The sequence below is a fragment of the Pogona vitticeps genome, chromosome 5, assembly GCF_051106095.1.
Source record: "Pogona vitticeps strain Pit_001003342236 chromosome 5, PviZW2.1, whole genome shotgun sequence".
NCBI lineage: Eukaryota > Metazoa > Chordata > Lepidosauria > Squamata > Agamidae > Pogona > Pogona vitticeps.
Genome location: NC_135787.1, coordinates 187685912 through 187706421, shown reverse-complemented (window position 1 = coordinate 187706421; position 20510 = coordinate 187685912). Strand labels below are relative to the sequence as shown.

The 20510-nt window shown below is 43.2% G+C and overlaps 1 protein-coding gene across 42 annotated transcripts in view; it reads left to right on the top strand.

Moving 5' to 3' along the window:
- The window catches only part of CELF2 (CUGBP Elav-like family member 2), a 607596-nt gene that overhangs the window by 494617 nt on the left and 92469 nt on the right, over window positions 1-20510 (top strand). For all 42 annotated transcript variants that reach the window (XM_078376463.1, XM_078376461.1, XM_078376459.1 and 39 more), the window contains one exon: window positions 11713-11761. In XM_078376463.1, coding sequence (XP_078232589.1) covers window positions 11713-11761 — 49 coding nt within the window. The remainder of the gene's footprint in view (window positions 1-11712; window positions 11762-20510) is intronic.

Sequence of the window (20510 nt, the reverse complement as noted above, 5' to 3'; positions counted from 1 at the left end):
ACCATACCCTGTGGAAACAGGATATAATCGAATCTAATGACTCTGATAAATGCCAGGCTGCATTCAGACCTCTGTGTGCAGGGTTTGTTCTGTATACAGAAGACTGAGCATCTCTGATGCCAAGTCACAGATGGAGTTGTGGGATGTTATTTGACAGCTGATTAGAGTAATCTGATGGAAATGATGACTTAATCACTAGGGCAGATACAAAAATCCCAGATAGAATTCCACCAGGTCGATCTAATTTTCTTGCCATATTTTTTTCTTGTTTTTCTATGTGTTTGTATTTTTGTGTGTTTGTATGCATGTGTGCTTGTCTGCCAAACATAAACAGCACATTCTTGCTTGTTTTCTATCCCATGGGTTTCTTAAATCAGCATCATACACAGGTGAAATTACTGTTGTTAAAATAGACAAGGATGGTCAACGTACAACCTGTAGGTCCCCCTTCCAGACTGCTAATCCCTTTCCTTTTCCCCACAGAGCAGGTTAGCATGAAGTCCTGCAATCCTGAGGAAAGTCCTGTATGAAGGCAACCTCTGTTTTAGGAGTGGGCCACTTTGGCTGGATGGACAGCTCAGTGGGTTGGATAACCTGGCTGCAGAGCCAGGAGTTGGTGGGTTCGGTTTCCCACGGTTTCCCACGGCTACTCCCAGAAGAGAGAAAAAAATCTTGTGTCACCTTGGGCCAGCTAGGTGGCCTCAGAGCACCCCCAGAAGAAGGGAGTGGTAAGCTATTTCTGAGTTTTCTATATCTAGAAAACCATGGGAAGGGGTGCTATCCATCAAAATAAAACACATAAAAATAATTATGGCAAGCCAGATTTTTTTTACCCCCAGTAATTGTCACAGCCTGCACAAGGTTGTGTTGTTGTCTGACTCTTCGTGACCCCATGGACCAGAGCACGCCGGGCCCTCCTGTCTTCCACTGCCTCCTGGATTTTGCTCAAATTCATGTTGGTGGCTTCGGTGACACTGTCCAACCATCTCATCCTCTGTCGTCCCCTTCTCCTCTTGCCTTCACACTTTCCCAACATCAGGGTCTTTTCCAGGAAGATTTGTCTTCTCATCACATGGCCAAAGTACTGGAGCCTCAGCTTCAGGATCTATCCTTCCGGATCTGTAAATAGCCCTAAATGATACCTAAGCAGGTAAATGAAAAGAAAGAAGTCAAAAACTAAAAGCCAAATTGACCAATTCCAGTTTTCCTTCTTTCGGCAGAATGAAACGGGCAGTTACTCCAACATCCCTAAAGGAAAGACTGTTGTCCTAAAGTTGAGGAGCTTTTTATTCCAAGCACAGTTTTAAAATGAAGAACCCTTTAAAAGACAAAGTAGGGCCCCTAGCTTGCATTTCCCCCCACTGGCATAAGACAGTTCTTAAATGATAATGATTGTTTAGAATTTGCATTTTATACATGTAAAAGTAGCCCAGGGAACTTGTGCACAAATGGCTATTCTCTTTTCCTGTCTTTTTTTAGTAATTCATTTCTGATTGGTTGGTTGGTTGGTTGGTTGGTTGGTTGGTTGGTTGGTTGGTTGGTTGGTTGGTTGGTTGGTTGGTTGGTTGGTTGGTTGGTTGATTGATTGATTGATTGATTGATTGATTGATTGATTGATTGATTGAAAATATTTTTACCCCGCCTGTCTCCTTGAAAAGGACCCAAGGTGGCTTGTCACCATGAAAGATAATATTTAAAGTTGAAAACAATGAGTATACAAACGGTGGTTAACATCATTAAAATACAGTGTTTAAAACTATGAACAATGAATAAGGAGGAATCTTACATCATGAACAAGCAATATTAAGGCAAAGATTAATAAGTATACAAAAACCATTACTCTGAGAAAGGGAAAACACAGAAATGGAAAACACAAGAAGTACTAAAAATCCAGTCAAAGCAATAAAGCGTAGCAATCTAACTAAAAATCAGACACAGGTCGCTGGTTACTGAGGGAAAGCTTTCCTGAAGAGAAAGGTCTTCACCTGCTTGCAGAAGGGCAGCAAAGATGGAACCAGGCTGGCCTCCTGTGGGAGAGAGTTCCAAAGTCTGGGTGCGGCAACAGAGAAGACCCTCTCCTGTTTGTTGCTGACATCGCCGTATTTCTCTGAAATCCAGCACATCTGATCACTTGGAGGATTTATTTATAGAGCTTGGGGAAATACCTTTTCTCCCCCTTTCTTAATTATAATTTCCACCAACCAGTGCTGCAGTGCAGAGAAGACTCCCTGGAAACGACCGTGATGTTGGGAAAGTGTGAAGGCAAGAGGAGAAGGGGACGACAGAGGACGAGATGGATGGACAGGGTCATCGAAGCAACCAACACGACTTTGAGGCAACTCCAGGAGGCAGTAGAAGACAGGAGGGCCTGGCGTGCTCTGGCCCATGGGGTCACAAAGAGTCGAACACGACTTAACGACTAAACAACAAATGCAGCAAGGGGAAAAGTGATATTTCCACACTTGGAGTAGTGATCTTATTCCAGTGGAGTACATCAGATCAGTGAACAACAGAACAATCCATTGTTGAGAACCAAGCAGGACCCAGACCAGCTTAGCTTCAGCAAGGTTGCTAGGGCAGATGCCTTCATGCTCATAGAAGGCAATTGTAACTCTCCACGTCTCATCAAACTTCATCAGCCCTAGGCAGAACTTTTGTGTTGCATTTACCCCAAGAGCAGTTCAGCCTGTCTGTTCTACATCCCAGCGTGGCGTGAGAAGGATCCGTCCCAGAGTCCCAACATGCAGAAAGATGGGATTTCTGATATGCCATCTGATAAGGCATGGAGGTGGAACAAGATAAGCCCAGTGTAGTACGAGCTGCCCCTTCTCCATCTTCTCGGGCTTCATATGTCCCAAAGACTTAGTGAGACAGAATTGGTGGTGTGACCATAAATTATGTCTGTGTAGTACCATAGAATTGTGGAGTTAGACTTGGAAGCAGTCCCCTGACAATGCAAAAAAAATTTTTTTTAAGTTACAAAATTACAACTAAAGCATCTCTGACAGCCGGCCATCCAAGCTCTGTTTAAAATCCCTCCAGGGAAGATGAATCCATCAACTTCTGAGCTAATCTCTTCCACTGTTGAACAGCTCAGACCATCAGGACATGCTTCCTAATTGTTTAATCAGAATCTCCTTCCTTACAGCTTGAAGCCGTTGGTTTGGGCCCTACCCAACGGCTGAAAACTAATTTGTTCCATCTGCAACAGGACAACTCTTCATTTATCTGAAGTCAGCCATGATGTCAATTTTCTATCTCCTCTTCTCCAGGCTTTCAATATTTCTCTGTTGGATTTAGCTCCTCAAGCTTTTTCCGTAGAGTAAGTCAGGCAAAAGAGTACGAACCCTGGAGAACTTTCTCTCACAGATTCAATTTGATTAGGCATCCTTCAGTCTCGAGAGACTCTGGCAATGTGCTCTCTATGGAGGACTTGGAACAGCATCTAATGTGGCTGAGAAGGCCAATTCGAGAGTGGCAATCCCTTCCACACTGAAGACAAATGCAATCTGTCCCCTATCCAGCTCCCTGATTTTGCTGGGTTCGGGATGGCCTCTTTGCCTCGGCCTGCTGGACAAAGGTCTCTTCAAATTGGGAGAGGCCGTGATGCACCGCCTGCCTCCACGCTGAACGTTCAGATGCCAAGGTTTCCCATCTGTTGAGGTCCATTTCTAAGGCCTTCAGATCCCACTTGCAGATATCCTTGTATCGCAGCTGTGGCCTCCCTCTGGGGTGGTTTCCCTGCACTAATTCTCCATACAGGAGATCTTTTGGAATCTGACCATCAGCCATTCTCACAATATGCCCAAGCCAACATAAACGTCACTGTTTCACTAAGGCTAAAAATTCCAACTCGTTCTAGGACTACTCTATGTGGAACTTTGTCCTGCCAGGTGATACCAAAAATGTGTCGGAGACAATGCATATGGAAGGTGTTCAGCTTCCTCTCCTGCCATGCACAAAGGATCCAGGACTCACTGCAGTACAGGAGTGTACTCAGGACACAGGGTCTATAGACCTGGATCTTGGTATATGCCGTCAGCTTTTTATTGAGCCATACTCTCTTTGTGAGTCTAGAGAACATGGTAGCTGCTTTGCCAATGCATTTATCCAGCTCGACATCTAGGGAGAGAATGTCAGAGATCGTTGAGCACGGTATCTCACTGGCTGGAGCAGAAAAGTACTGGCTAGATGAAGACCCCAACCCATTCTTGCAGTCAGGTTTCGGAACTGATAGAATTCTGACCAGAGATTCTGCAACAATGCGTAATGGGTAGGAGGAAGGCTTGGAAAAGTTCCTCGTTTTGGTCTATATCTCTCAGATTCCCAAAGAGGCATGGCCAGATTTCCCCTGGCTTTATCATGGAGCTGTGCAAAGCTATTTCTGCATAGCTTCCCTCTGAGCTTTCATAAAGCTTAGAGAGCTGTGCCAAAGGCCCTTGGTAACTGGTGGAGTGAAGGGTCACCTCCCTCTGCTACAAGAGGATTGCCCAGGGATATTCTTTCTTCCAAATAGTGCATAAGACAACACATTCTGGCATATGCAGAGTTTTCCATTAGATGCAATGAGAAACCTTCTGCAAGGGAAAGTTGGCAGTCAGTTCTCAGGTGAGGAGAACGTATCTGTAGCCGTTTTCAGCATGACAGTATCACATATTGAAAAATCACTTACCTGGAGAGATAACCATAAGTGTATTGCTTTATGATGTTGAACTACAATAACTGGTTTTTGATAAGACGTGATATCTCGGTGACATGCTTGTGGCTGGTGCCATCAATGCCGAAGCTAGTTTTATATCATCTGTAATCACTTTCTGGAGGACCGAGGGAAAGAAGGAGGGTTTTTTTATTATTTTATAGCCTACAGTAAGACAGGAAGGATATAAAATGCCTGGATAATTTCCCTGTTGCTTAGCTCAGAGCACAGGAGAAGCCGGGCCTTGCCCTCTTTCCGCTGTGCCCTGTTAATTTCCTTATTCATTGCACACCTTTCTTAGATTCTTCTGACCCTCTTTTTCTCTTCAGCGTCTGTCCCCATGCCTCACACCCTTAAATATTTTATCGGCAGAACACGTAGAATATGTACTGTCATGGTTGCAATCTCCAGAGGTCACCCGCGGTGGGTTTAATAATAAGCTGTGAACCAGTGACGCTGTAAGAATCTGCTTTTGAGTTCTCGATGGCACATGTTTTATTGAATCCAATGTTAAAGGCAGTTAACTTATCAATTGGTGATTGAGAAGGTTAAGTGAGCTTGTAATGTGAATCCCCTGATGTAAAGAAACAGAGGGCAAATTTAGGTGTGACACCAATTGTGCAGGGGAAAAAAGGTCTTATTTTCAGAGGGGCTCAATTCAGCCAACAGTATTTTAGCCCTCTTTGCCTTGTACCACCCCATGCATGGACCGTGTTTGCCCACTTTAGGGTAAAGTAACCGCCCTTTAAATGTGATGCTGGCAACCAGCCATTTACCGACAGTTTTTGCATGTCTATCACTGAGAGGCAGAGGGCATGAATCTGTTCTAGCAAAAAAAGACACGTAACACAATTCTTCTGGAAGCAGAAAGTAGACTTACCTCAGCCAGATGTGAGACTTCTGGGAGCCATGCTGAGTTTTGGGGAGGAAAGGGGGTGGAGGGGAGAGAGAGTGTAACAAATTTATTCCAAATTAGTCCTGGCATACCAATATTCCAGATGGTGGCATGAATTCAAAGCCTATCTGTACCGCCATATTACGCTGGTTTGCTAGCTATTTCCTATTCTGAGGAAACCAATCAGATTAGGGGTTCTTTTAAAGGAAGAGCTTTTAAGTAGAAATATTAAATATAAATATATAAATCTCTTGGCAACATGCAAGGTAGTTTACGAATGACATACAAATCATTGAGACGGGAGGTGTGTCCCACCAAGGTCTACCCGTATCACCCGCGCGAGTCAGGAGGTGAGGCTGAGGAGCCTGACGCTGAGAGAGGCCCGCAAGGAAAGAACTAGAAATTGGGCCTTCTCGGCGGTGGCTCCTCGCCTTTGGAATAATCTCCCTCCGATGATTCATGCGGCCCCCTCGCTGGGTACCTTTAAAAATCAGTTAAAAACTTGGATGTTCGTGCAGGCCTTCCCCCCCCGCCAGTTAATCCATGATCCTCTTCTTCTTTCTTTTTCTATTTTTTGCCATCTTAAATAATTTATTAATTTATGTTATTTTTATGTGTTTATGTTTTAAACTTATATATGTGTGTTGGAAGCCGCCCAGAGTGGTCGGAAGACCAGATGGGCGGGGTATAAATCAAATAAATAAATAAATAAATAAATAAATAAATAAATAAATAAATAAATAAATAAATAAATAAATAAATAAATAAATAGAAGCAGTAACTACAATTAGTTTTTTTGGGTTTTTTAGCCAGTTCGATTTGAGCCATACTTCACTAAATGTCAACCCCCTGGGGTTCATTAGGGGGAGCATGTTTTGTAATGAAACTGTGTCTTATCACTACACATCTGGATTTGACTTACAGGAGCCTGAACAATGTGAATTTTTCCTACATGCACAGTTAGCACATTTGAATAAATGTATAACTATAGATGAAAACAAAGATGGATACATGGTCAAGATAAACTCATATTGTCAGTATATCGATTATCTCAGACACCTGTCCCAGGAGGGTGAGATTCCAGAAACATTTCCAGAATATTTGGGGGGGTCTGCCAATAAATAGCGTGGGGGAAATCCAATTTTCCCATATTTTTCTCCTTAATCCCCATATTTCACTATACTCACTATATTCTGGTCTTTAAATCTTTGTTACTAGAGGCCAGCATAACAAAGCCTCTTTCAAAGAAATAGCTGACCAGAGGAATTTCCCCCACTTGCTAGACATGAAAACAATAATTGCTTTCTCTTGAAAAGCAAGGTCAAGAAATACAGATGTCTCCACTTTGTCTAGAGAACAGAACAGATAAGGGATAGGGGAAAATGCAGCAATAATAAGGGTGCTGGTGCTAGAGGAGATTCTTGAGAGTCCCCTGGACTGCAAGGAGAACAAACCTATCCGTTCTGAAGGAAATCAACCCTGAGTGCTCATTGGAAGGACAGATCCTGAAGCTGAGGCTCCAATCCTTTGGCCATCTCATGAGAAGAGAGGACTCCCTGGAAAAGACCCTGATGTTGGGAAAGCGTGAAGGCAAGAGGAGAAGGGGACGACAGAGGACGAGATGGTTGGACAGTGTCATCAAAGCAACCAACATGAATTTGACCCAACTCCAGGAGGCAGTGGAAAACAGGAGGGCCTGGCGTGCTCTGGTCCATGGGGTCACGAAGAGTTGGACATAACGACTAAACAATGAGAAAGGGCAGAACAGTGTCTGGGTGGCCACTTTGAAAGGTGGCTCAGAGGTTCAATTCTCTATCCAAGACAATCCATAAACAATGCCTGCCCAAACTTATGTTCACTGAGACAAGATCTAAGCCTTATACAGGTGTTCATCATTGAATATATTCCCTATGAGAGTCCCTTTGGTGGAGTGGACAGAGTGACAGACTAGGAGCTCATCCCTGTAAGGGCGTTTGGCTCAAATTGATGTGTGTTGGAACTGCACAATTCCTGCCCTTTTAGGTATGATAGAGGTAGGAGGAATTCCTCCAGAACTGGAAGGGAAGGAAAGGTACAAGAAACATAGAGGGACAGCTTGGAGCCATTATCTGTGTCTTTTTTCCTCCCTTACAAGATAAAACAGTGTGTTGTATTGAGCCTGCTAGGCATGAAACAGAGGGCAAGAGGCAGTGGTGCTGGGGAAAATAGCTCTGCTCCCCTGCCCCACCCCCTCATTTAAAGGTGCAACAAGAGTCAGCCCTGTGTGTAGAGGAGAACACCTCCATAGATGATGTCATTGCAGATGTTAGGGAGGTTCTAACTCTACACATCTTCATAGGAAGTAGCTTTGTTCAAGACAATATGGGGATAATAGGTCTCGAAGGACCTGGACTGCAAAAAAGGGGGGGAGAATAACCCAGTTCTCAAGTCAGGGAAGATAATAAGGAAGCAAAAGGGGCAAGGATGTGGTTGAACATCAGACAACATCTATTGACCTGTTCTGAATCAATGGGTAACTGAGCCATGTCATAAACAGCAGCAAATAGGATGTGTGGATGGGCTCAATAGACTCCGGTTCCAGCGTGTGCGCAAAGCCCCCATGGATAACTGAGGTTCTCATGCTCATGATGATAATATTCCGCATGTTTAGCGTGTCAGAAATGATGACGGAGGCAGTAGGGCTACTTACGATTATGTACCATCAAATAATTTCCAGCTTACACTAACCTTATGAATAAGTGACATCCCAAAAGTTATAGGATTGCTGTAAGCAGGCAATGACTTAATTAACCATCCTGCTAAGAAATTACAGTCTAGGTTCTTCTAAGAACTTATAATAGGTTATTCCTTTGTTGAGCCATGTCATCTCATGTCAGATCTTCCTTTTTACCTACTGTCTTCAGTTTTTCTGCCAGTCTTGCCTTTTCTAGTGAGTCTTGTGTTCTCATAATATGTTCAATCTACAGTAGCCTCAGTTAAGTCGTTTCAGCTCCTAGCAAGAGTTCAACCTTCGTCTGATCTCTGTGTGTATGCGTTGTGTGCTGTCAAGTCATCTCTGATCTATGGCAACACCAGTAGGGTTTTCAAAGTATGTGAGTTGTTCAGATGTGATTAACCATTGCCAAGACCAAGTGAGTTTCCATTACTAAGTGAGGATTTGAGCCCAGGACTCTTGTGCCTTAGTTCAATACTTTGGATATTCGTAAAGCTCTCCCCCATGGGCACATTTCAAATAAGTGAGTTCTTTCTTCTTTCAGCTTCCTTGGGGCTACAGTGCCCAATTATTGATGCCTACGTAGGATTCTAATAGACTTCTATCTTCATTCTTTTTCCATTTCTTCCCTCTGCTGTCTGCAACCTTGATATTCTTAATTGCATTTGTTACAATTATCCACATTTGTTGTTGTTATCGAGAGCCTCCCTTGCCTAGGCCATCACATTCACTGTGTCATTTATCATAATCATCTTTCATTTGTGCCATGGTAGCTTCTGCAAATCATCATTGTGTTGAAAGAAATAATCTGTCGTTCATCTTCATCGTGGAAATCTTTGTGTGCTTCAGGAAATCTTTTAAACTCCGACTTGACTCTGATGGTCCAGTTTAGCTAAGGGCAAGTTCAATGCTTCTCTTTTCTCCTCCTCCTCCTCCTTCTCCCAGTGGTCCGATGGGACGAGGAAGGACAGCTCACTTTTACCACTTCTACCTTCTCTTGTTCTTCCTGACACCACCTTCTCTCTCCACCCTTCCCTCTCTCTCTCTCTCTCTCTCTCTCTCTCTCTCTCTTTCTCTCTCTCTCTCTCTCTCTCTCTCTCTCTCTCTCTCTCCACACATGGGGCTGAGAGAACATAGCACCAACCACTGCCTTCTCTCTCTTTTTCTTTTTCCTCTCTCGTTTCTCTCTACCTCCTCAGTGGTAGGAGGATGGAATATGCATCCAGAGGTCTCAGATGCCTTGCCGACAAAAATAGGATTCAAATGAAGGGTGGTACACTTCCAACCCCTGCTCTAGAAGAAATAACAACAGAGCAGCAAGGAAAAGGGTAGTCATGTCGTAAACAAGTGATTCCCAACCTTTCGTCCCCAGATGTTCTTGGACTACAACTCCCAGAAGCCTTCACCACTACCTGTGCTTGCCAGGATTTCCGAGAGTTGTAGTCCAAGAACATCTGGGGACCCACGGTTGTACATAAACTAGTTCATGTAACGTTAAGAGTATTTGCCACGTTTGGTGAGATTTTTGGAGAGTGCCTTCTGTTCAATATTGGCCCCAGGGGTAAGGTTTAGTTTTTTGGAAGGAGGGGTGTTTGGTGTAGTGCCTTTAGTGAAGCCCCTCTTAAGGTTGGCGTAGGAGCCGTTTCCAGCACCTGCTGGCATGCCCTGTTTTTAATCCAGTCCACGGGCCTACCTAGAAGAAGAAGGCAAAGCGTGCAGAGAGACTGCTATTCCATCTTCGCGCTGAACTCTTTGCTTCCTTAGAAAAGAGAGAAATCAGGCAACAAGAGCGGGACAGAAGACCCAGATATTCCCACCACCACCACTGTTGTCAATAGGTCCCCTATGGAGTGTGCCTGCCTTGGCACACACCCGACAACACCAGTCTCCTGCTGGTCATTGTGGGTTGTTGTTTTTCCTGGTGTGAATTTAGCTTCCCGGTTCTACAATGTTAACACTTCCAGTTATTAAGGATGCTTAGGCAGCCAACGATATTTTCCTTTAAAAAACTGAAGGACATGAATGTTGTTAAGATGGGGTCCAAGTTCCAAGTCTGAGTCTTTGGTGCCAAGTTCTAAGTCCCAAGTCTGAGTCCTTTTTTTCCCCAGGGAAAAAAAAAGGGAGGAGTGGGTGAGTTCTGAGTCGCGAGTTGAGTTTGAGTCATTGCGGGGAGGAGGAAACAAATTCAAGTCCGAGTTGAGTTACCAGTGCGACTTAAGTCCAACATGTCTTGCAACTCAGGTCCCCATCTCTGGAAAAGGAGATGTACACGTTCTAAGATTGGGTATTAACAGATAAAATATATCTGGGGTACCTATGCCTGAGTTACTAGGAAAAGGAAAGAAGATGTCCCCCCACCAGAGAAGAGAGTCACATGTTGCTTTATGGGTGTGGATTCACATTTAGAATGGATTGCTGTAATTCCAGGGAAAATACAGTGCATCCAACTATGATACAGAAGGCTTTGGCCAACTGTGTCTGCTCAGTCTGATACTCAAGTGCCAAAGGTAGATGGATAACTCTTAAGGCACCTGCTCCCCATTCTTATTTATACTAGTTTTGAACTGAAGAGGCCTTCAATTAAAGGATATCCCAGAAGAAGATGTATTTCCTATAAAATACTATGCTGTCGCCCAAGGGTAACTGGAATGGGTGGATGTAATTATTATAATAATGGACTTCCTTTCTTCTGAAATGAGACTATTTTGTGATAGCTCCAGAGCAGAGGAACCACAGGTGTTGATGGATCATTGAGTGGGTGATGAACTAATTAATTAGAAGGCTACTTAAGTAGAGGCTGGAATATATTCAGTCCCTTTCAATCTGCATTTCTGACGTGCCAACTTGTTTATGCAAACAGGCCTATTATTGACCCTGTGTGTGTGGTAATAACAATAGTAAGTGCATTGGAACATGATGAGTCTTATGGGTATGATAATTTGGGTTGTTGAAAAGCTTTCTAGCAGTAATACCAATCTGTTCATGTTTTCTAATAGTTGAAAAGCGGATGGGTTTGGGTTTTTTTTAGCTCTTTGGAACCGATGTCTTTCAGATTGCTGGTTAAGTAATGGAAGCTTGCTATGGATTGGAATTTCGGCCCATCCAACTATATCGTTTTTGTGGTGACAGGCAAAAGCTGTTTAAGGTTGTGGCAGATAGCATTCTCAGTCCTGCTCTACCCAAATTATTTAAGGGGGTGGGATAGTTTGGATCAAGGACTCTCTGACGTGGAAGGAAGGTGTTCTGCTATGTTCCTCCCCCACCAAATATCTATCACGCCTCCTGCGTAATTCCCATGGGTGGGTGGGACTTTACGCAGAACAAATGAAAAACACTGCGCCATGCTTGAGTAGTGCCATGACAACCCGCTTTACTTTCTTTTCTCTTGTTGTTGTCTGTTGTTTCTAGATGCATCATCCCATTCAGATGAAACCGGCAGATAGCGAAAAGTCCAACGGTAGGTTGTTAACCAGTTTCCTACTTAAATGTCACTTACTCTTGTCACTTGAAAAAGGGGAGAAAAACAGTAATGCTTTACTCTTCTTTTTTGAGAGGGGGGGTGTCTTGCTGCTTTCTTGGTGGACTCTGTTGTGTTGCTGGAACAGGACTAGAGGAAGTATTAGGCCTTGTCTATAATTCACTTTATCTTGGATTTAGGAGGAACTCACTTCCACTGTCAGTGAAGGAGAATGTGCCACAATCATTTAGAAAACTTTGAAATAAGCAAGGGATTCTACAGATTGTAATTTAAAAAAACCTAACATTTTCAAGTTCTGGTTGTAGAAAGCATATGAATACAGATGCAGTAGTACAGTAGGATCGTTGTATCTGCAGGATCAGTATCTATGGTTTCACTTATCCACATTAAAAACATTCTTTTAATGAAAACATTAAAAGAAAATTCCAAGAAAGGTGTATTTCTACAATGCAGTTACCAGAACTGGCCACTAGAGGACCATACTATGGATAGTGTTCAGGATTATATGCGGGTTTTGAGGTCCGTGGGAGGGGCTTGGAATAGGTTTCTTGCGGATAGAGGGGTCCTGCTGTACTCTAATTATGGGTTCCATTAGTGCTCAAGATAAAGCTGAACAATTGGACGTTGGTGATCTAGTGGAAGCAAGATGACCTATTAAGTAGGTTTCTGACTCAAATGCTTTGATTGTCAGATTTGGCTTTTTAAAAAATGCACTATTCATAAGACAAATATTTAGTGCCTTTCTATGTCCTGTGTGTTCAGTTCTGCTCTTTGAGAAGTTGGTGGCTGATCCCCTAGCAGAGCCATCCAATATTTGCAAGCAGCTACCGTTTGACCGCAATATTTCACCTCTTGCAAAGTTTATCTCACTTCCCAGTCTCTAAGTTCGCGGCTTCTGGGAAAAAAAAATACCACCCACCTTTAAAGTCATTTTAAATTAAACCGGTCGATGAGATGGAAGGTCCAAAACAACAAAGAAATGGAGTTGAGTAGGAATCATCTTCTCTCAGTAGCCTTTCCTACCAGTAAGGGAAGACACTAGAGATCACAGGCTTTGTAGATGCCGATATTGGTTACTTGATAGAACACTGTTCTTGGATAAGTTTTTGGCTAATCAGCAAGCCAGCTCTGAGCTTATGACTCCTTCAATCGTGCTGGGAAAATTGCAAAGAGATCTATTAGGTTTCCAAAAGGAACTACTCAGCAAGACGTTTTGGCCAGGTCTGTACAACTGCAAGAGTTATGGGTCTATCCATATTTCCTTAGTCCAAGCTAGAAAGGGACCTTACCGTTCTATACTTCCCTTAGAGGGAGCTGTAGCTTTCCTAACAGCATCACAAAGTGGGGGAGACATAAGAACCTATCCCCGTTGATAGCCCTGTTGATCGAGAAGCAATGCTTCGCGAAATGCAAAATCTGCCGCTGATAGGTTGATGCATGTGCAGAGATAGCAGGCGGGTTCCCGGAAGGGAAGCCAACCCACTGTCTCTGAAGATGGTAGGGCTGGAGGAGGAAGAGGAGAAGGCAGCAGGACCAGGGAGAGAGATGGCAGGGATAGTGAGAAGTGGGTTGGCAGGCAACCGTTTTGCCAAAGCAAAACAAAGCACCAAGCAGGAAAAAGTTCAGCACTTCAGTTCGTTTTGGCAAAATAGGTTGCACGAAGCGAACCACAAATCAGCTGAATTTGTGATTTTTTTTTTTAAAATGCATAGTTCAGTTTCTGGTCATCTCTAGTCCGAACTGAGCTAAGTCGACCTGTGCAAGGAAGGGGCTCCCCCACTTTGGTACGTTTGGTTTTTCAACTAGCTCTGCTTGAGCCCCTTTATTTATAGAATTTGCTAAGAAGCACGTCGAAAGAACTCTCCCGTCTTTCTTAAACCGCAAGAACTTTGCGTCTCCCACTTGGCAGAAATCATCATAACTGCTTCCTTCCAGTGGGCATCTTTGCTGCTCATTAATTAGTAATCAGGGCAGAAGCCATGCACTTAGAGATTTTAATACCTGCAAATGTAAATGATGGCTAGGCCCCCAAATCTCTCTGCACCATTTAGAGGGCTTTTATTTTCTTCTTTTCATTTTTCCCCCTTTTCTTCTCTTCATTCTTCCTCCTCCCCTCACTTCTTTTCTCTCTGTCCCACTTGCTCGTGTCTCCCTGGATTCTGTAAAGTTCAGGAAACAGGGGGGGGGGGAGGCATTGTTTTCACAAAGAATACTTTGTGAACAACAACAGCAAGCAGAACAGGGCTAAGGTTTGTTCGTCTAACCAGTTTGTGCAACTGAGTTCCGGTGGATAGGATGATGGGCTAGGACTCTGGAGAACAGGGTTCAAATCCCCACTTGGCCATGAAAACTCACTGGGGGAGTGGAATTGGTAAAACCATTCCTTAAATATCTTGCTTATCTTGAAGGCCTGCTGGGGTCACTATAAAAGTGAGTTCTGACTTGACGGCATAGAACACACAAACACATAGTTGTGACTGTTCAACTACTTGGTCAAGTGTTGCCCATTGACTGTCTTGATCTCCAAGTAACCAAATATTTTCCGGTGTTTTAACAGATGCCTCATTTCGTCCCTGTGTCACCCTTACACATGGGGTTTTCCCCCACTATACAGCCAGAATGCAGCAGGAATTCAAACCCACCCACCCCCCGCTAGAATTCTAGTAAGATTCCCCTTGACATTGAGTCCAGTCCTGTCTGACTCTAGGGCGTGGTGCTCATCCCCGTCTCCAAGCCGTACAGCCAGCGTTTGTCCGAAGACAGTCACATGGCCAGCGCGACTAGACAGGGAACGTTGTTGCCTTCCCACCGTAGTGGTACCTATTTATCTACTTGCATATACATGCTTTTGAACAGCTAGGTTGGCAGGAGCTGGGACAAGCGACGGGAGCTCACTCCATCACGTGGATTTGATCTTACAACTGCTGGTCTTCTGACCTTGCAGCACAGAGGCTTCTGCAGTTTAACCCACAGTGTCACCATGTCCCACAGAGATTTCTAGTAGCTTCAACTAAAAAACCCAAGATCTTGAGAAATGTCAGTTATACCTATTGGTTCTTTGCCAAGGCTCTGGTAGTTTGCCAAGGACTGGTAGTTTTTTGAGAGTTGATCTAATGAACAGAGAGACTACCATCCTCTAATGCTTTGCAGTTTCCATGAAGTGTAGAAAGCTCTGGCCATGTCCTTCCTCATGCTTCATGGCCATCATGTAGAATGATGGCAAGGAACAGATGTCTATCCTCTGACAACTTGGATCTTTCAGCTACAGCTGCCAGAATTCTATCTGGGGAAATTTCTGCTTCCTTCTGATAGCTGTAAGAGCGAGGGGGTTTTGACAGAAAGTCCCATGCCTTCAAGCCCACCTGGGGGAAGATGGGCCGTCTTGTGGTAAATCACATAGCCTTAGGTTTCCTCAAGGTAAAAAAGAATCTGCTTTTTGTCAGCCATGAGCTGAGCAGTGGCCAGCTATCCTCTAAATCTCTTAGTAGCTATCTCCGCTTAAGACTCAGCTTCTGGAAAAGAAATATCAAGGAACAAAAATTGTTAAGAGGAAATACAAAGCGAGATGCTAAAAGTCTGTTGTTGTTTTTTCCAGGAGGTAACTATGAAAAGACCTAAAATACATTAAGCTGAAATGAGGGAAAACAGAGCATATCATAGTCAGCTAGCAAGGTTTCTGCCCCCTCTTCCCAGATTAATCAAATCAGGCAGATTGATGAATTTTCACATCTGAAAACTATAAAAACACACTCATTTCCCATAGTAATGTGCATTTTCGTACCTAAGGCCTGCACCTGACTCACATCATCTATTCCTGTAACATTTCTTTTCTCAGGACAGGTCCGTATGATTATTACTACCTAATAATAATGAATAGGGGGACATGGTGGCACTGCGGGTTAAACCGCAGAAGCCTCTGTGCTGCAAGGTCAGAAGACCAGCCGTCGTAAGATCGAATCCACGTGACGGAGGGAGCTCCTGTTGTTGTCCCCTGCCAACCTAGCCATTTGAAAGCACGTAAAAATGCGAGTAGACAAATTGATACCGTGTTTCCCCAAAAATAAGACAGGGTCTTATATTAAATTTTGCTCCAAAAACACATTAGGGCTTATTTTCAGGGGATGTTTTTATTTTACAGTTGTGTCATCTTCTTCTGGTTGCTGGACAAGGGTGGAGGGCGGGGTTTCACTAAAGTGGGGCTTATTTTTGGGATGGGGCTTATATGACGAGCATCCTGAAAAACCATACTAGGACTGATTTTCAGGTTAGATCTTATTTTCAGGGAAACAGGATAGAAAAAGAGGATTTGGGTAGTTGCTTTCTGACCACGCCCATTTGCTTCTATACTCCCTCTCTGTTCTCAAAGAGGGAGAGAGACTGAAAGCACAAGAGCAAGTCCAGCCTCTGTCAAGGAAGTCCCAACCTCTGGCTTCGCAGCCAGAAACCTATGAAACACACACATATATGTAAGGGATGTGGTAGCGCTGCAGGTTAAACTGCAGAAGCCTCTGTGCTGCAAGGTCAGAAGACCAGCCAGCGTAAGATCAAATCCACACAATGGAGGGAGCTCCCGTTGCTCATCCCAGCTCCTGCCAACCTAGCCATTCGAAAGCATATAAATGTGAGTCGATAAATAGGTACCACCTCGGTGGGAAGGTCATGGCATTCTGTGTCTAGTCGCACTGGCCACGGGACCACGGAAACTGTCTACAGTCAAACTCTGGCTCTACAGCTTGGAGATGGGGATGAGCATCGCGCCCTAGAGTCGGACATGACTAGATTCAACATCAAGGGGGGAACCTTTACCTCTACCTAATAATAATGAATCTTTATAATTAATTGCTACCTAGGGTATCTTTCTTAACACTTAAGAGCAGGGTTATATATTCGTTATCTTTATCATCCTTCAAACTACAGGGTCTGTGCTTCTTGTTTGTTAATGCTTTTGGACAGCCAGACCAGCCTGAATTGTCCTAACACACATGTTTAATAATATGCAGTACTGTATTTGCAATGGTGCTGATCACCCCATGTATGCGGCATATTTTACTGATAGTTAATATTAATGGCTTCTTTTCCACAATGTCCAGTGGTAAGGTCCAGCGGACAATGTTTATTACTTATCTCTTGGGGTTTTGCTCACCCATCTCCCATTCGGTGGTGGCTGCCATTGTTATGACCTCAGAATTTCTTCGGATACCTTATGTAGCCAATATCCCTTCAACAATAGTTCATAGATGTTGTCCAAACTGCCTTATGGATTAGTTCCTGATGTCACTTACCTCCTGATGCAGAAAAATGACATAGCAGGATCCCCTTGTCCGTGGGACCAGTATCTGCTGATTCAGTTATTCACAGTCTGATAATATTAAACGAAAAATCCCAAAAATATTTTTAACTATAAAGTTACCAGAATTGGCTACTAGGGGGAGCCAGAGACCACATAGATATACCTGTGGCAATGTTAAATAACTTCATCTATTGTACAATTCTTAGTTATTGATGGAACACTTCGTCTTTGGACTTCCCCCACCCCTACCGCCCAAAAAACCATGCATTTTGCATAGTGAACATGTATTCTGGATAAAATACAGGTATTCCTTTTATAAAATGCAAGTTTTGTATGCAAATCTACGGCTGCACATTTTTTCACCAAAAAACCTCCCGAAAGCAAAACCAAAACCAAAACAAAAGAATAAGTACAGAAGGTCTTGTAAGCTAACGAGTCAGGGGAGGGGAGGGAGAAATCTTTTGAAATTATTCATGCTGATCTTCAAACAGAGCAGTGGATGTGAGCCTTCTGTGGCCTGCCAATTACTCTGTTGTGGAAGCTGGGTCCCACCATGATAGAAATAAAACCAAATAACCCACCCTAGTTTTTGCAAGAAGGACATTTATAGGTTTCTGCTGTTTTGCGGATCATCTGTGTTAAATTTTAAGGGTAGAAAAATTGCACCAGTGTTATTGTGAGTCAAGGTGAACAAACCAAAATGGTAATTTTATTAGTAGACGAGGTAGTAACTCCTTTCGCTCACTTGCAACAGGACAGGGGGATTGAGGGAGCGCAAAGCCTGAGTCATGGTACGGAAAACCCCCATGCAGATGATATCAGCACACCCCTTCCAGCGCATATGCCGCTCATTGCGAGCCACTCAAACACAACACGTTGCCCTGAAAGTCCTTGAGGGAGAGGACCGCCCTCTGTAATGTCCAAGTTTTGACCATTACATCACGCTGCCTCTCGCAACGCATGACAGGTTTGGCTAATCCTTTAGCCCTGAATTGATTTCCCTGCTAATTTTCCCTTGGACCAAATCTGCTCTTGGGCTCTTAAAAGAAATCATATAGGTATTCTTTCAAGAATGTGCAGGATTCTCCAGTAAGCCTAATGGTATCTGTAGCAGATCCATTTTTCCCTTGGAGAACACTGTTGCTGGAAAAGATATCATCTGCAAAAGTTAAACAGGAAAAAAGTTTTCTTGGAGCGCAGAATGTACCATTCCCGTCTGTACCACTGGAACTTTTCATATATTTGTATGCTTTCCTTCATGTTTTAAGTTGCCCCAGCAAACCTGGTGGAGCGGAGGATTAAAAATTAAATAAAACCCAAATAGTGGGGACCTTTTTTTGCATCCATATTTTGGATTGATCCTTTGTGTTGCGTCTTATGCATGCTCCTCAAGCAATTAGAGAGATCTGTGAATTTATTTGTAAACATGTGTGTTGTTGTGAGTCACTTGTACTCATAAGGAAAGAGTTAACAGCTGTCGTATAAATGAAAGGATTTGGGGTTTTTTTTAAAAAAGCATTCAGGAAAAAAAAGAAGCAAAGGAACATGAAAAGAAATTTTAATCCCTTCTTGTAAAACTAAAAAAAATCATCCCAAAAACACTGGCATACAATCTGTCCATGTCACACCTGATTCTAATGCTGCCTGAATTAATTAGCAACTTTCCCCCTTATGTGTTAGTGCTAACATATGGCATATAATTAGTACTTCTGATTCAGCACTTTGTTCCTTTTAGAATCTGAGCATCTTCAAACTTCCTGAAAGTTAGAAAATGATGGCCAATCTTTTTGGTTTTATTTTGTATATATATATATTTTTTCCTTAGCTACTTCTATTGTAGCATGTTCCCTGGCTTGGTCAGATGTCACAATAAACTATGGTTTATCACAGTGGAGGCAAACCGTTTTTGGCTTGAGTCCCCAAAATGAGGGGGTGGGCTGCTGTGCTGCCCAGAAGACCAGAACCGGAACAGGAAGTGGCAGTTTCAGGGGGAATCATGGGGACGGACAGGAAGTTAAAGGAGGAATCATGGGGACAGATACGAAGTTAAAGGGGGAATTATGGGGATGGACAGGAAGTTAAAGGACCCAGAACAGGAAGAGAAAGGGGGAATCCCAGCTGCAGCCACTTCAAAAGGATTGCCGTGTGCGGAAGATAGGGCTTTGCGTGCCAGCTGTGGCACGTGTGTCATAGGTTCCCCATCACTGGCTTATCAGGTCAGGGATAAGTCTCAGAAATGCGTGAGCTAAAGCACTCTTTTATTTTCTTCTGGTGCATTCTGTAAGGAGGAGATTGGAAAATTTTGCTTCTGTTTTGGACCAACTGCAGTTTAGAATTCTATCCAACTCGTAAATCATGATTAATCTGAACAATGTTTTGTTAATACAAGCCAGCTTCATCCCTTATTTGGAAGCTGGTTTGCTTTGGCTGTAGGATTCCGGCATTAGCTGACCACAGCTTTTTGTGTTCAAGACAGAATGATAAGATGTGTTTAATCCAACTAGTGAGGAAAACCTTCCAAACTCCTCACAGCTATGCTGGAGGACAAGAGAACATGTGTAGAGCAGTTCAGTTTGGGAGGGAGGTCAGTCATAGTACATGAAGACAGGTTTTTGTCTTTGAGGTGGATGTTACATTGCTATTAGGTCTTTGAGGTGGACCTTACATTGCTATTAGGTATGATGATAACAAAGAGATGCATCAAAGCTCTTAGTGAAATAATGTAAAATTGACTGGGGTGGCTCCATTCATTCAATAGAATCCGGATAAATCTACATCTTTTTAAGTCCCATAGATTCATTGAGTCTAAATGGTACCAACAATTGGATTAAGGACATAGCAGGGAAATTATCTTGATTATATAGGCTTCATCTGTAGCTGGGTTTACTGGACGGCTAGGTTTGTTGGTTGATTGATTTCTTAGGAGCAGCCTCCATTCATCTTACTGATAATTTTATATCTTTATAAAATGTTGTTGCTCAATCTTCATACAACTTGGGTGACCCCAGTCATCCAAGATTCTGAAGTATAAAAACTTCAACTTCAGATTTGTGTGGAATTCTGTGAATATTCCACCGTCTTTTCCTTTCCTTTCTGAACCAAGAGCAATTTAAGAAAATGCCCTAAAGAGTTTCTTTATTATTACTACTTATAGTAGCAAGGTTATACTCAAAATCCTCCAAGGTAGGCTTCAACGGTATGTGGACTGAAAACACCCAGAAGTACAAGCTGGATTTCGAAGGGGCAGAGGAACTAGGGACCAAATTGCTAACATGCGCTGGATTATAGAGAAAGTCAGAGAGATCCAGAAAAACTACAGTACTTCTGCTTCATTGACTACGCAAAAGTCATTAACTGTGTCAGCCACAACAAACTATGGCAAGTCCTTAAAGAAATGGGAGTGCCTGACCACCTTATCTATCTCCTGAGAAATCTATA